This window comes from Dermochelys coriacea, chromosome 2, assembly GCF_009764565.3.
Source record: "Dermochelys coriacea isolate rDerCor1 chromosome 2, rDerCor1.pri.v4, whole genome shotgun sequence".
NCBI classification, from domain to species: domain Eukaryota; kingdom Metazoa; phylum Chordata; order Testudines; family Dermochelyidae; genus Dermochelys; species Dermochelys coriacea.
In genome coordinates, this window is record NC_050069.1 from 66,335,419 (window position 1) to 66,351,618 (window position 16,200).

At 38.8% G+C, this 16,200-nt stretch overlaps 1 protein-coding gene across 3 annotated transcripts in view; it reads right to left on the reverse strand.

Annotated features, from left to right (window-relative positions):
• Positions 1–16,200, reverse strand: part of CHD7 (chromodomain helicase DNA binding protein 7) — a 185,641-nt gene that overhangs the window by 60,382 nt on the left and 109,059 nt on the right. For all 3 annotated transcript variants that reach the window (XM_038390351.2, XM_038390352.2, XM_043507817.1), the window contains one exon: positions 8,475–8,905. In XM_038390351.2, coding sequence (XP_038246279.1) covers positions 8,475–8,905 — 431 coding nt within the window. The remainder of the gene's footprint in view (positions 1–8,474; positions 8,906–16,200) is intronic.

The following is a 16,200-nucleotide window of genomic DNA, read 5'->3' on the forward strand; positions in this document are numbered from 1 at the left end:
GTCAGACATACCCAGACAATTAGAGCAACCGTAATTTGTAGGTGTGGTCAGCTTGTGCAGCAGGGATTAATTACATTTCACTTCACCTGACCAGGTCTGTAATTGTCCAGGGTAGCCAAAATGATTTCTTTCCTAACCTGCCTCTGCCCAAGTTCTCCAGTGCTTTTTAAGTCTCTCTCTCTCTGTGAGAGAGAGAGAGAGAGAGAGAGAGAGAGAGAGAGAGAGAGAGAGAGAGAGCGCGAGCGCGCGAGTGTGTGAGAGTGTGAGAGAGAGAGAAACACCAATAGCTGAAGATTCACGAGAAAGGCTACATCACCACCACACTAATGTGATTGGGGGGGGTGGGGGGGGGAATTGTGGGGTTTTTGGTTGTTTTTAAAATAGATTCAAGCTTCCAAGGAGTTGGGTATTTTGTATCATCCTCTCACTGTATTTAACACTGTCTGTGCATATAAACTTAAATTTAAAGAAACTACATACCTGAGAAGACATACCTCAAAATCTCCATCTTCCAATTAAATACTAGGGGATTTTGAACATTATATAGGTCAAATTCTTAAAATGACACCAAAAAATGTAAGATTGAGAGGGGGAAATTTATGAGCAATTTAAAATGTGCTCAATTTTTGAAGTTTTAAGTAGATTTCTGTGTTCTATATATGTGCTCTTTTCCCCTCCATGTCTGTTGCAGGTTTGACAGATGATTGCTTTTAAAGAGTGGATAACATTCGTGCTGAAACATTTAAAAAAAATTTATGTAAAATCATACTCAGATTTGTCAAGTGAAAAACTGAAATAGGCAGACATCTCAAGAACTTTTAAACAGCTTCCATTTATTTACATTCATAATTGCATATCAGGGATGCTAGTTGGAAAAAAACTTGGTAATTTTCAATCCTGTAACATCTAATAAGAAACTCTAACTGATTTAAGCATTTATCAAATGAGAGCATATTTATATTATTAAGGTTTGTAAAACAAATCATACAAATACAGTTGTACCATGTTTGGTTTTAAGAATTTCTAGGATGCATTTTTCCTGCTTTGTAATATGGCTATATATTTAAAAACAATGTTCACAAGAGATTTGCATGTTTACACATTAATATATTGGGAAATTAAAAAATACAGCTTAATTAAAGCAAAATTCTAGAGCACAGTAATACAGTTTAGCTTTCAAAAAAAATCTCATTTGACAACGTTCTAAAGAGTTTGGTACCACTGAAAGAACCACGTAAGACAAATCATTAAAAAAATAATCTATAAAACAGTTCCCCTTCCAACCGTCCTAGTGTGCATGCTACACATGGACAGAAGTCTCCCTTACTATGAGGCTCCATTTCCAGCATTTATTTCCGCTCTAACTGCCACAAATTATACAATACTACAGCTGAACACTGGGCCCCTTTCCTTTCATCTGCACGCCAAGAGCAATCAGATTACCCTGGTAACCAGTGGTCACATGACCAGCACCTGCTCTTTTGGCTGGATGCCACTGACTAAAGCCATCTGCTTCTCTCAATCAGCTTTCAAACATTCTCAACACCTGCGCTACAGCATTTTGTGGTTTCTTTTATCAAATCAGTGCAAAACTGCTTCCAAAACTTTACATATTTCTCAAATTTGTTTAAATCAAAGGTAAGCTTGTCAGGGAGTTGAACCATTGCCAGGTAAAGTAAGTTGACAGGCTAGTACTTTTCACTGGTGACCTCTATAAATCAGAGCAAAGCATACAATTTAATTTAGTAGTAGTTACTGTGCCCTGGGTGCACTATCACATATGAATAACAGCCTTAATGTCCTGAAGAACAGCATAGCCCAGATTTGGTAAAATATCAATTTGCTGAAAGGCAAGAAAGTGCTAATGATCCTCTGTCTGCCCTTCCTAAGAATGCTCTATGGAATGTTCACAAATTTGTTCAAGTCATACAGCATCTCCAAATGCTTATCACACAGGAAGATTCAGACAAAGAATATGCACCCAAGTGAGGTACTTGTAGCAGATTTAACTACACAAAGATTTCTTTCTGAACTCCATTAGACCTTCCCCTCTTAGTAACAGTAGAGGGTGTGAGTTAAACACCTTCATATGTGCCTTTTATGACCTACATATACAAGCTGTGCTTCAACTCCCCCAAGTCTCTCTTAGTAACAGGAGATACGTACTAAGTAATTTGGACAGGATTTCAAATCATCCTCATGCCAGGTCTGCTGCAAAGCAGGTACATATAAAAGTACTATTCACGTGGGGGAAAAAAATCTAAATTGCTTCATGACAGCAATTTTTCTACAAGTCCTATATTTTGCTTTAATGAACAAGTCAACTGCAGATTCCATTGTTTAATAATTACAATATTTTTAATTCTATTTATCCAGTACATCATTTAGAAGAGAAAGGGTGAAGGAAACTACAAAAGCAACAAGGCTCAATCTCTAAACTGAGAGAGGATCTGCATCTATACTATAGTCATGCTGTAGGCCCACCGGGAGGTGACTTCACCTGGTGGGTCGAAACAAACACTTCCTGAACCTGTCAACAATCTTGCTTTCCTCTCCATATTTCACAAATCAGCTGTAATGTTCATAACTGCTAAGTGGATCCCTTACAACCTGCTTTTCTACCTAACCTGCTAATAAAAAACACATCCCATTCAGAGTTTAGATAGTTCAGGTATTTAGGGCTCAATTTTTAGATGTAGGTGCATAAAGGTAGGTGCCTAAATACAAATTTAAGTATCTAAAACCTATGTTAGACATCTAAAAACTGACTTTGATGCCTTAGGTGTCTGTATTAAATATCAGTATTTACAGGATGGTATTCCCTAAATTTTTGGAATAAATTCAAGATGAGATAGGCTACTTGTACATACAGTATTTATGTCATAGGCACAAGACCTCACGGGCCAAGTGGTTCCAGGCACCAAACAGAATGCATCAACCTAGCACAGTTTAAAAAATAATAAATAATCAAAATTTGCTGTTAAAAATAGCTTTTTTATTTAAAGCATATATACCACCAGGCATCATTTCAGATTATATGATTCGGAATCCAGTATCCAATACTAACTTTGTGCTGAATGTTCTTATTCCTTAAGGCAGCATACTATAATGTCCCAAATAAAATCACTAGCAGCACAATCATCAGAATGGCAATGGGGGACAACAATAATAAAAGAATGACAGCAAGAGAAGAAAAGCATGACAACAGGAAGAAAGAACTAAAGTTGGAGACAATATGTATCCCAACAAAATAGTGCTTTTTGTAAGTCAGACAATAACCACCACCAGAAGAGCCAGGTAGGTCAATGCATCACAAACTGGGATTGCTGTGTTATGCGACTTGAAAGTATCAAAAAAACAGCGTGGCAGGCTCCAAAGGATTGAGCAGGGAGTCAACTAGTTCTTGTTAGAAACGTACTGTTGTTGGGTTATTTAATCTGATCAGGGATTACTAACTAGTCTGTTTATTTTTAGTGTAATTTAAAAGAATGTCAAGGTTCACCAAAACATTGGATGGGTACTCTTATTGTTGTCTAAAATTCCAAAATAAATAAATCTTATGGTTAAAATTTGGATCCTTTTCTTTTTTCATCTAAGGGACATTAGCCCATAGACAAATTTCTAAAATGAACCCTGCAATAAAAGGAAAACCTGAAAAAATTAATATGCAACCATTTGACCTGCAAAAATGAATAGAGCAAACAACCCTCTGCTTATGTGCTGCAAGCAGAAGATGAATCAGAATGCCCTGCAGGGATGAATGATCCATTTCTGGTGGAGATGGAAGTCTGCTTCCATCCTCTGTAGGCGAGAATGTTGCATTACCACCACCCCATTGCAGTAGCTTTGGACTGCAGGAAGGAGGGAGAAGCTTCATTCCAGAAGGCAATTACTTGGATATACAAAGTAATTCAGAATTTAGTAAACACTCACTAGTCAAGGTGATACAAAAGACAAAAGTTCCCCCAGCAGGGTCCAAGAGCTCTGAGGGTGAAAAAGCCAACGGTTCCCTTTATTCACCAAGCGAGATGCTGCCCTAGACTCCATCTTTGTTATGGTGTTTTGCTTAGGTTTAGTCCTCTTGATAACAGGTATAGAGAAGGCTTTAAAAACACAAATCCTCCCAAACTTAATTACAGGTTTCAGAGTAGCAGTCGTGTTAGTCTGTACCCGCAAAAAGAAAAAGGAGGACTTGTGGCACCTTAGAGACTAACAAATTTATTTGAGCATAAGCTTTCGTGAGCTACAGCTCAGTTCATTGGATGCATGCAGTGGAAAATCCACTGAATGCATTCCACTGAATGGATCTGATGAAGTGAGCTGTAGCTCATGAAAGCTTATGCTCAAATAAATTTGTTAGTCTCCAAGGTGCCACAAGTCCTCCTTTTCTTTTTGCCAAACTTAATTGTGTCCCTTGCACAGGGCTGTTTTGCAATACAAATATAAAGAGCCAGGTGGCTTTGTTACAACATGGTTATCCTGTGCCCGGCTCAAGATATTGGTTATGAATGGGCCTACTATGTCCCATAACTGGACTAAGCCTTGGGTTTAGGTTAAAGTCCCCACACTAGAAGTGTTAACCACGTTGTAACTGGTTCACAAACAACCATGTAATAAACCAAGCAATCTGACTCTCATACATAATGTAGATTGCACCGTAAGTGATGGCTTTAAGGAGAGCTGCATGGACTTTAGGAGTAGATTCTGGGCATTTCAGAAGTGTACATTTCCCATTTCCCCATCTTCCTCAAAACTAATGGACATTTTCCTGAAGACACAGAGACGGACAAAACTTGCTACTCCCTCTCCCCTAAATGCTGGCACTGACAAAATTTCTGTACAGCCTGGAATGTAGTGAAACATTTTCTAAAAGCTTTTAGAAAAAACAAAAGCTTTTCAGATGCTTTATACTCAGTTGAAATAACTAATAGAAAAAATGGCAGCAGGGAAGAACAAATTTCTTTCAGTCTGGTAGCCCAGGTTACTAAAAGGAAAACTGGCAGACTTTAGTGACCCACATAATCCTTGGCACACATGTAGTTAATCTACTGAAAGAATGATTTTGGATACTATCTTTTATCTGTACTCAGGGCCCAAAATTTTGAAATCTCTCAAAAATATTATATGGCTACAGTGATCTTGAACTGAGAGAGAGAGAGAGAGAGAGAGAGAGAGAGCGAGCGCGCGCCCGCGATTTTTTTCCCTTCATTTCTTCCAGCCTCCATTTCTGTGTATACTTTTACTATTGCTTTTAGGGCCATGCTAACAGCCACAGGAAGTTAAACCATGCCATCCTAGCCCATGGATTTGCTTTCCAAAAGTACCAAACTGTACAATGAAATTCACTTTTGAAGTATTTTGAAGTTTCCTAGATTTCTGGGATGCCACTGGAAATGTATTTCACATGAGCACTACAAATGTCAACTTCTTCTGTTATTCAACTGTTTTGTTCATCATGTGATTAAGATGCATCTCTACCAGGCAGTTTACTGATTTCTTCAAGGCTTACTCCAAAGAAAGGAGAAGGGAAGGTTCCAAGATTTTTCTATACTTTCATGGTCAATAAGAGGATTACATGGCTAGTTAATTCTGATGTGCTGTTTTAATAAAAGTATGCATATTGATTATAATCTGCTACTTTAATATATATCGCCCATTTTATAATTTAATTCAATTCATTTTTTCATCCTTTCACTTCAGTGGCAGTTTTTGTCTCTGTACTATCTATGTAGCAATACTTTTTGAATGATCCAGTAAAAGGGCTACCCTTTTCCAACCGAATTTGGTTAATGGAAATGCCTCATATTTTGTATGTAGAGAGAGACACCTCTGAATTCTCTCTCTCATTTCAAACACTTATCCCATTCCCTAAAAAAATGGCTTTTTACATAAACTCAAGTTAGAGATTGAAAGTAACCAGTATCACAGAACTTTCCAAATGCAAAATTGCCACTACTGTAATCCAACGCCTAGAAGCAAGCTACTATGGTAATATAAATAGCACTAACAGCCAAAACACCCCATCACCTTCAGCATCACATATTCGATTTGTGTAATTATCCTTTAACATCAGCAGAGATGACTAAAATGGATGCACCTAAATGTAAATTCTGAGTGGCATAGTCTTCCTAGTGAGGTAGCACTATAGCAAGATAAAGCTGCATCATTTAAGATTCCTCTGACCAGCTGAAGCACTATGACTAGATTATTGGTTTAGCCTGTTGATTCACTTAAAACTTTGATTCAATTACAAAATGTTACTGGACAGATTTCCCAGTCGGTGGCATTGCGTGGCAAAAGCGGACAAATATCTTTCACAGAAGTCATATTCCTTAGCAATCTGTTACCCCTCCTAAGTCAGCAGGTTCTTTGACAAGGTTTGCCTCCCAGATACTGAAGCTATCAAAGCAGATAGACTGAAGCGAATCTGGACTTGAAAAAAGAAAAGGAGTACTTGTGGCACCTTAGAGACTAACAAATTTATTAGAGCATAAGCTTTCGTGAGCTACAGCTCACTTCATTGGACTTGAAAAGTACATTTGGCAATAATGAATCAAGGCTGTGACTGACTGGGCAAGTACACTTTTCTTAAATAGTCCTGCCTATTAGGGTAAGAGGCTGCAAGTATTGTTCATGATCCCATGTACGTTTCCCCAAAGTATGGGAAGAACAGAACTTTGCAACTATGATTATTACAAAATTCACCCATCCAATTGCAAGGGATACTGCAAAGGGAGGAGGAAAAAGAATAAAGTTTCCCCCGCACAGGCATGCAAGAGAGCAGCTCTGTTCCCTGAAACGAGAGTCTACTCCCCTGCCCGCAAAGTGTGGTCCCATGACTTCACTTGGGGTGACCCTGCACAGACTTATCACCCTGGGTTATGTGGCATCGCAAACGTTGAGGCCTGATGTCAATTCCAATCCATAGGAAACTACATATAATTTTGGACGCCAAATTCTTTCTAACCTTAAGCATTATTAAATTCTGAAAGACTGTCTGTAGAAACTATATTCATAGCACCTAGCTGAAAAGGTTTGCAGTGAAGTTTTTTGTTTGTTTTGTTTTTTTAAATAAATCTTATGTCTTTCAGTTCTTGATGTAGAAATGGCTGGGTGAGACCTGTGTTATGGTGAGAGGCTGAATTAGATAATCATAAAACAGTCCCTTCCCTTTGTGGCCTTTAAAAAAAGGCAAAAAAACTTCACAAAACCCAAAAACTATGAATACCCTGTCCCCATGCAAACAATTAATCTTTTCATTTAGCTGATACAGTACTCTAGTTTCAAAAGAATACAGTGGGAAAGCTGTTCAGTCTACTACCAGGATTCAGTAACATGTACTTGAACATTAAACTACTGTACATATAAACACATCTGGAACTATTATATATATTTGTTTGTAAATTATAAGTAGGTTCAATTGTACTGGAAAGCTCAAAAAGCTTTTACAGGTTTCAGAGTAGCAGCCGTGTTAGTCTGTATTCGCAAAAAAGAAAAGGAGTACTTGTGGCACCTTAGAGACTAAAATTTATTTGAGCATAAGCTTTCGTGAGCTACAGCTCACTTCATCGGATGCATGTAGCTCACGAAAGCTTATGCTCAAATAAATTTGTTAGTCTCTAAGGTGCCAAAAGTACTCCTTTTCTTTTTGCGAAAGCTTTTATAGGACATTTCACCCTGCCAATTTACAAAGATTCTTCAATAAACACTAGTTTCGCTATCCACCCGAATAACCTTTCATTCTTACTAGAAGTCCATACTATCTGAGCTTCATTTATCCATATATCTGTATCAAAGAATTAAACAGTAACCAACCTCGCAGAATACACGCGAATCAGATTTGTTAATCGAAATTTATTTTTAATCTTAATACAAATGGATTCTGCAAACTGATTTGGATTAACCAGGTCTGGCTGTGCTTCCATCTGGAAGTTATATATTTTCTAACATTAGCCACATCTTGAAAAACAGATTCAGATGTTTGGAACAGGTTCAGAACAGTTGTAAGAAATTTTAGATACAAATGAAAAATCAGTTTTAATATTTTTCCCCTCAGTTTTCTCAGTGAACATTTGTACTCGTGATATGGGGGGGGGGGGGGAAGAAGAGGAAGGTTTGCTTTGGAATGACTGTACAGTACTGCGATTTGATCTCTCTCTTATATGGCCTACTAGGATTTTAACCCTGATCCTAAAACGGATCACAAAGCCAAGTGGAGATAATTCTCCTGTTCCAACTACGAGAAAACAGGATTAGAGAGGCTGCAATTTTTGTATCAGCATAACGATTTCATTTAGGGCTATGTGGGTTTTTTGCCCCTCCCATTTTTTTTTTTTAAAAAAAGGGGAAAAATAATTAAAATTGGTACAATCCCTAGCCAACAAAATTATTTCCCCCATTCTTCTTGTATTTTTTTTTTTAAATCCCACAAATACATACAGTACAAATAGCCAAAGAGGTATTTCCTGACCTACCTTGTCTTTTTGCTGGTCTTGGGTTTTGGTGTGGTATTTTTTGCTTTCTTTTCCTTTGGCTCTTTGGGAGGCTTGGGGGTTTTGGGAGGCTTGGGTTCCTTAGGCTCCTTCTTTTCCTTGGGTTCTTTAGGATCCTTCAGCTCCTTTTTTGACTTGGGCTTTTTCTTTTTCTTTTTCTCTTCTTGGGAGAAATCCAATGAGTTCCTGGTTTGATCCTGGCTGTCAAGACCACCAGGAAAATCTTCCTTACCAAAACCTTTACTAGGACCCTCTGCAAGAATGTGATTGTTTTTCTTTTTCTTCTTCTTTTGCTGAGACTGCTGTTCAATCGGTGGCAGGTAATCATCATTTTTCACTAGCTGGGTATTCAGTCCACTAACCTGAGTCATATCCGGTACTGGTTTCTCTACGAAGGGCTCCGATGGAGAATGCTAAGAAATACAAATAGGTATTAAATTAGTATAGCATAATAAAAACACACACATTTGTTGTCCATAAAATTGTTTACTTAAAGCTCTCTATTTTAGGGCTAAGAGGTCATGGAGGGAGACAAGAGAAAACAGAAGGTGAAGTAAATTGGTAACATTTCAAACAAATATTGTACAATAATTGTAAGCATTGCTATGCTGCTGATAAGGTTGTTGCAGATCAGCTATAAAGTACTGAATATTGCAAGTATAAAATTATTCATGACTTAAAAACTCCGTATAAAAAAGGTATAAATCCACAAACAAAATTTCATAAACCAAATAAAATTCATTTATACTTAAAGATGAAAAAATAAGGCAGACATTGGCCTCATCCAGCCAACCAGCTTGTTTTATTTAGCCTGACCATATGAAGCTGGTGAATATATTTTGGGGGGGTTGGGGGCTGGCAGCGGCATAAGCTGGGTGGCATAACAGCAGAGCCCCTTCCATGGTGACATGATGGAGGGGCAGCCAGGCCAAATTTGAGTGCCATTACGACTTGGCACATGAAGTCCTGCTGACTCCAATCTCTGCCTCCACTCTACTCCCTTTCAACACAGGCTCCAACTCCGTCCCATGCCATCTAAGCTCTGGTTACTTCCTATGCTTGGTGGAGAGCGAAGACCCTGGCTGAAACCTCATTGGCTTTCAGCTCCCAAATCATTAATGGGTAGGCAGTAACCAGCTGGGAGGCATGGGACAGAGGTAAACTGTGCTGATGAGGCAGTAACAATTTCACTAAAAGACTGTGCACCACACCAACCTGGCTCAATCTTTATTTTTGGGGGAGGGAGGCTGTTTTCTTTATCGCCCACCAAAGGGGTTTTTAGTGGATTTTATGGCCCTCTGCTATCCTAAAGCTATCCATCTCTGAAATAAAAAAGTTATTTATATAAAAGACTTTACTCATACAAAATAGGTGTTACCAGAATATAGGAATCTGGGAAAAGTAAGTTACTTGCATAGAACTTTTGTCATCTGAAAAAAAGTATTAACTTTGGCTTCTATATTTACAGCTAGAAAATTAATAGGACACAATCATAGGGTGCATTTACACAAGAGAACTGCATCAGTGCCATTTACACTAGTGCATGCATGACATCAACATTTTGACCAACATCCCAAGGATTGAACTGAGGACCTCCAGAGCTAAGAGCATGATCTTTTACAGTATATGCTGAAGAGCCATGGTTCTCTAGGTGGGGTTGTAATGGTTATCCTCTGCAGATCGGGCACAAAGGAGGACTAATACAAAACATCCATGCTGTTCTGAGTGTACCATGTTCCGTGGGTGTATCAGTGTTTTGAGTGTACCATGCTCTCACACAGCACTCCTCGAATGCCTATGTGTTGTACATGTACGGGGTAGGCAAACTTTTTGGCCCGAGGGCCACATCTGGGTATGGAAATTGTATGGCGGGCCATGAATGCTCACAAAATTGAGGGTTGGTGCAGGATGGGGTTAGGGCTCTGGCTGGCGCAGGGGGTTGGGATGGGGGGGGTGAGGGTGAGGTCTTTGGCTGGGGGTGCAGGCTCTGGGGTAAGGCTGGGGATGACGGGTTGGGAGCACAGGAGGCTGCTCTGGGCTAGGACTGAGGGGTTTGGTGGGTGGGAGGGGGATCAGGGATGGGGCAGGGGGGTTGGGGCACGAGAGGGGATCAGGGGTGCAAGCTACAGGCAGCACTTACCTCAAGTAGCTTCCAGAAGCAGCAGCATGTCCCCACTCCGGCTCCTATGCAGAGGTGCAGCCAGGCGGCTCTGTGTGCTGCCCTGTCCACAGACGCTATCTTGTAGCTCCCATTGGCTGCAGTTCCTGGCCAATGGGAGCTGCGGGGGCAGCGCTTGGGGCAGGGGCAGTGTGCAGAGCCTCCTGGCTGCCCCACACATAGGAGCTGAAGGGGGGACATGCTGCTGCTTCTGGGAGCCACGTGGGGTGGGACAAGCCCCTGACCCTGCTCCCCGGCTGGAGTGCCAGAGCAGGGCAAGCCCTGGACCCCACTCCCCAGTAGGAGCTCAAGGGCCAGATTAAAATGTCTGGAGGGCCAGATGCATTCCCTGGGCCATAGTTTGCCCACCTCTGTATGTGTCCCATAGTTCCTGGCATAACACTCTGGAGCAAGTATAGAATGTCTGTTTGCACCTATTCTTGTTTTTGTTTTGTTCCACTCAGTGCTTTAGATAGTCCTGCCCTACACAACTACCCACGCAAATGCGGTGAAGACAAGGAGTTATGTCCTGCTATGCCCTCACACTATCAATGCAGATGCAACTAGCTTCCCTCCACACCCATGGGATCTCCTAGTAGATCAGCTCGGAGTCCGATGATCCAGAGTTTGCTATGACACTATTGAGGATCTAAGAAGCAATATTACTGCTTTTCCTGTATTACTTTTACAACTGTTTATTTCGTTGTATAGTTTTTCTTTCTTATTTCTTTTTTAGTTTTGTTTCATTGAATTGTTTTCTTTTTTTTTGTTTACTCTCAAGATGAGGGAATAAGATGACAGGCCTGATTCCAGATGGAAGAGAGCCCTACACCAGGCTTTTCCTGAGGTCCAGCCTTTTGGAAGACAGGGATCACTGAGCCATGGGAAGGTAAGTAGTGAGGTTGTTTCAGATTTATCAGACACCTTACTGATAGCGGCCAATATAAAACATGGCATCCCTAAACAGTCCATTCCCATGACATGTGGGAATTATCACATCAGATCATTCACGTGATCCATATAGTCCTGTATCTGACAGTACAAACAGATACTTCAGAGGAAGGTGCAAACAACCTGAAGTTAGGCAGATGTGCCTGCACATTAGGTCTCATCCTAAATCCCTGTAAGAGTTTGGCTTCCACCCTGAAGCATGAGGTTAAATAGATCTTCCAAAATCTCTGTTCACATTAGTGATAACTATTATCCATACAAAGTTATTATAAGTTATTACCCATACAAGTGTCCAATCTCTCTTCTTTAACTTTGCAAAATTTCTGGCCTCAGTATCACCATGTAGCAATGATTTCCACAGTTTAATTACATATGTGAAAAATATTTCCTTTCATCAGTTTTGAATTTGTCACGTTTTAATTTAATTTAATGTCCCCTTGTACTTGTGTTAAGAGACAAAAAGCAGAAGCCCTTGATCTATCTTTCCTATACCATTCATTTTATATCCTTTTATCATTTCATCTTATTCATCTTTCTGAAAAATAATAAAAATACCAAGGTCTTATACAGTGCTTTTCATCCCTAGCTCTCAAAGTGTTTTACGAAGGAATAATCCCACTCTTATCAATCTTTGAACTTTCTAATTTTACCAAAAGTGGGGGGGGGGGGGGAGAAGAGGGTTGGGCAGGAAGATAAGCGACCATTTCTGCACACAGCATTCGAGGTTAGGCTACACCCCATCAATTTACACAAAAGCATTACAATAGTCCCCATATTATTCTCCATTATATACCCATCCTAAAATCTTGTTTAACTGCAAGTGCACATTGAGCCAAGGTTTTCACTCGCTGCCCACAATGGCACTCAGATCCTTTTCCTGAATGATACAGTGAATTTAGAACCCTGTAAGGTATATGAGTAGTTCAAATGTTTCCCTCCATTGTTCATTTACTTTGCAATCTGCTAGGAATCCCATTACTTTCCATTTTCCCAGGAGACTGGGGTGGTGAACACTCCTCCTAGGCTTTCTGCAGGTTGCTGCCTTCGGATATCACCACAAAGACTTTTTTCTTTTAAATCACACTTTAGATAGTAGATTTCGTTTTCTGCATATCCTTGCTTATGTTTATGTCACTTGATTGCTTTTAGCACTGCTCTTAGTCTGGACAATTAAATTCTATTAAATCAGTTTCATTGGTAGATATTCAGATCTTCAGGTTTTGGTTCCAATGTGAGGGGAAATATTTGTTTAAAAATGCTATCTGTGTTGGAATTTTAAAAAACATACATTTCTATTGATCTTAAGTTTTGCAAAAGCTTGTTGAAAAGATCTAACTTTTGAGCCAAAGTAAAGTTGAATTTTTCTTTTAAAAATGATTCATGAGGATTTAAAAAAAAAAAATAAAAATGCCCAGCAGCCAGACAAGCCACTAACATTAACAGTTTCAATAAAGTCTTTTCAATGTATCTGCTCAATGAGCTACAAGACTGAGGATGTTTAAATTTTAGCCATTTTTCAAAGTGTGCCTGTGAAGCAAAGTTCACAGGATTGATTCACTGATTTCAAAATGAATGTGTGCACACACGCTTTGATCACATTTTTTAATGCAATCCAAAAATATCTGTGCCTTACCTCACCTCTCCATCTCCTGAATGACTTTTTTCAAAAGATTAAAAAACTATTTAGAACAAACCAGTAAAAACCAGGATATTTGAAGTTAAGGCTCACATTCCCTCCAACTTTCTCCATGTACTATGATGTAAAATCGATGGATATTGCTGTCACAATTTTAACATTTCTGCCTCATGTCAAGACTTTACATTAAAATGTTTAAAATACTGTTCGCCATCTCATTCATTTAAGAACTTCTCAAAACTACAGTGAATTAAGTTTTGTAAAATGTTAACCTGTAGACTTTCACATTCTTTCAGTCCCACTCACTACCTCAAAAAAAAGTGTATATGTAACATTCACTCAAGTGGTGCTTTAAAATATTTAATTTATACATTACATGCACAAATTATGTATGAAATTGGAAAGCCAAAAATCTTAAAAAGTTATACCAACTCCTATTCACAATATATATTTCTATATTGCTAGAAATTCATTCACATACCTCAAAAGCATCATTAGTGAAACAGCCTGTCTGCTAAAAGAAAAGGAGTACTTGTGGCACCTTAGAGACTAACAAATTTATTAGAGCATAAGCTTTCGTGAGCTACAGCTCACTTCATCGGATGCATTTGGTGGAAAAAACAGCCTGTCTGCTCTAATTAGTTTTCATTCGGTATTACTTTTGTATCATTTTACTTTGCAAATGTTTTTGTTTAAAATTTTATATCAATATGATCTTTAATTTTTAGCATAATATTTTTCAAAAGTGGGTGTGATTAAGTCCAATTTTCTGTGCACTGTGTGTTGACATTTTTGCACCTAACTATATCCCTGACTGACAGCCCCACATTGCTCCCTAGTGTGAAGCTGTGTAGGAGCAGCACAAATCTGGGAGGAGGCTGCGAGATCAGAGGCAGCTTGAAGGAGGCATTTCTCCACCCTAGAACAGTTGTCTGAATTGTTTGGGTTTTTTTAAACAGGGTTGAGAAGGGAAGGAAGGTAGGACAGGTTACCACCAGTAAATATTGGCTTAAACCTATCATAGGGACATATTTCAAATAGTTCTTCTTTAAATCTACATTGGATTAACTACAGTTACAGGGTCACAATTTCTAATGACAGAATCCTGGTTTCCGTTTATAAAAAATTACGGAATGATATGTACTACATACATTTACAAAAAGATTGAAAACTTACCTGCACACTTCAGAACACAAATCATTCTCCCCCCCCCCACTGCTTTTAGTAATAAATGAGGCCATAATTTAGCATCTTGGTACAGAATTTAATCTTCCACAGGAAATAAACCAGTAAAGATTAAATACAAACAGGTATTAATCCTGTTTGATATGCAGGCAAAATTATTTTTGGTGCTCTTTGAAATAAGGTGAAAAAGGTGCTCAGAAATATTGCAGTGTTTACTAGACCCACATCTCCTTAAATCTTTTAGAGAAAAGCTGTTTTTGTAAACATTTAACAAAGAACAGATGGCCTGTTTTAATCATGTGGAAAAAAACCTGGAGCTCACATTAATACTTCTACAACAGACTACTGGGTCTAGTCACCTCTCTAACCAGCAGTACTGTCTTCAGTAATGCCATTTAATTTTACTATGGACATTTTCTCATGAATTTCCACTGCTAGACAGTTAATCAATGTCATTTACATGCAATATGACCATGCAGGACGTTGCTAAAATTTTGATTATTAAAGCAAACGTGGAGATTCCCAAATCTTCAAAGATTTTAAAAATGCAACTTTTTAAAAAATAACTTGACGCTCAAAAAATTACCTTTGATAGCAAAATGTTTTCATAAAATTAAAGCCCAGCCATATTTGAATAAATTTCACACAAATATGGCATTTGAGAAAATTTTTCAGATATGTACAATCTCACCCCGAGTTCACATTTATTTATTTTTTAATTTGCAAACAAACATTTGAAGCTCAAAAGATTTAATAAATTAAAAGTAAAGAAGCTTGTGCACATGGATGTTTACATATTTAGATCCAAACTCATTTTCCACTGCTCAGAAAAGATGGATGGCTCAAATGAGGCCTGTTATGTAAAGTGGCAGGATGGACAGGATGCAGAATTAATCCAATGAGGGTTAGTGTAAGGGAAGAGGGGGAGGAAATGGTGAGGAATTAAGAAGGAGACTATCTTTCTGTTGCTTGAACAAGGATTGAAACAACGTGGACTATACTTAAGTAGTGATAGCAGATGGGTGTCACTTCCCTGGCAGAGGAGCCTCTTGAGATATTGAGCTTTTCAGCTCTACAGTAAGAGCAATAGAGTATGTGACATGACTCAGCTAACTTTGTCAGATATAAACACCAGCATTAAAAAAATCCCTATTTACTCTGACAGCTGAGAAACACCATTTTAATTTGCATCAGGTGCTCTTCTAGACTCCAGGAGCCCCTTCAGACTCTATGAAGCACATCTAGGATAACCACATTTTATTTACGCTTTTGGAATCTCATCTGTTAATCATGGCATATAACACGAGAAGAAATGTCCAATTAGTTTCTTGACTCCAAAATCTGAACTGCTCCCAACACCATCCCCAACTTATGGGACAATATGATACAGATCCAAACTTTTCAGTTTAAGCAAACTTTTCCTCAATAACAAGTATAATTCTCGTAAGTTTTATCTCCTCCATCTAAACCATGGTTCTCAAACTTTTGTACCGGTGACCCCTTTCACATAACAAGCCTCTGGGTGTGACCCCTACTTGTATATTAAAAACACATTTTTATATACTTAACACCATTATAAATACTGCAGGCAAAGCAGGGTTTGGGATGGAGGCTGACAGCTTGCGACACCCCAGTTTGAGAACCCCGATCTAAACATATACACTGATTCTCTTCAGAAACGTGCAGACAGCATCCAGTGACTGAATTCAGACCTCTTTTTAAAGAGGTGGCGATAGGGGCAAGAGGTTAGACAACAGGAGACAGCAGCAACACATCTG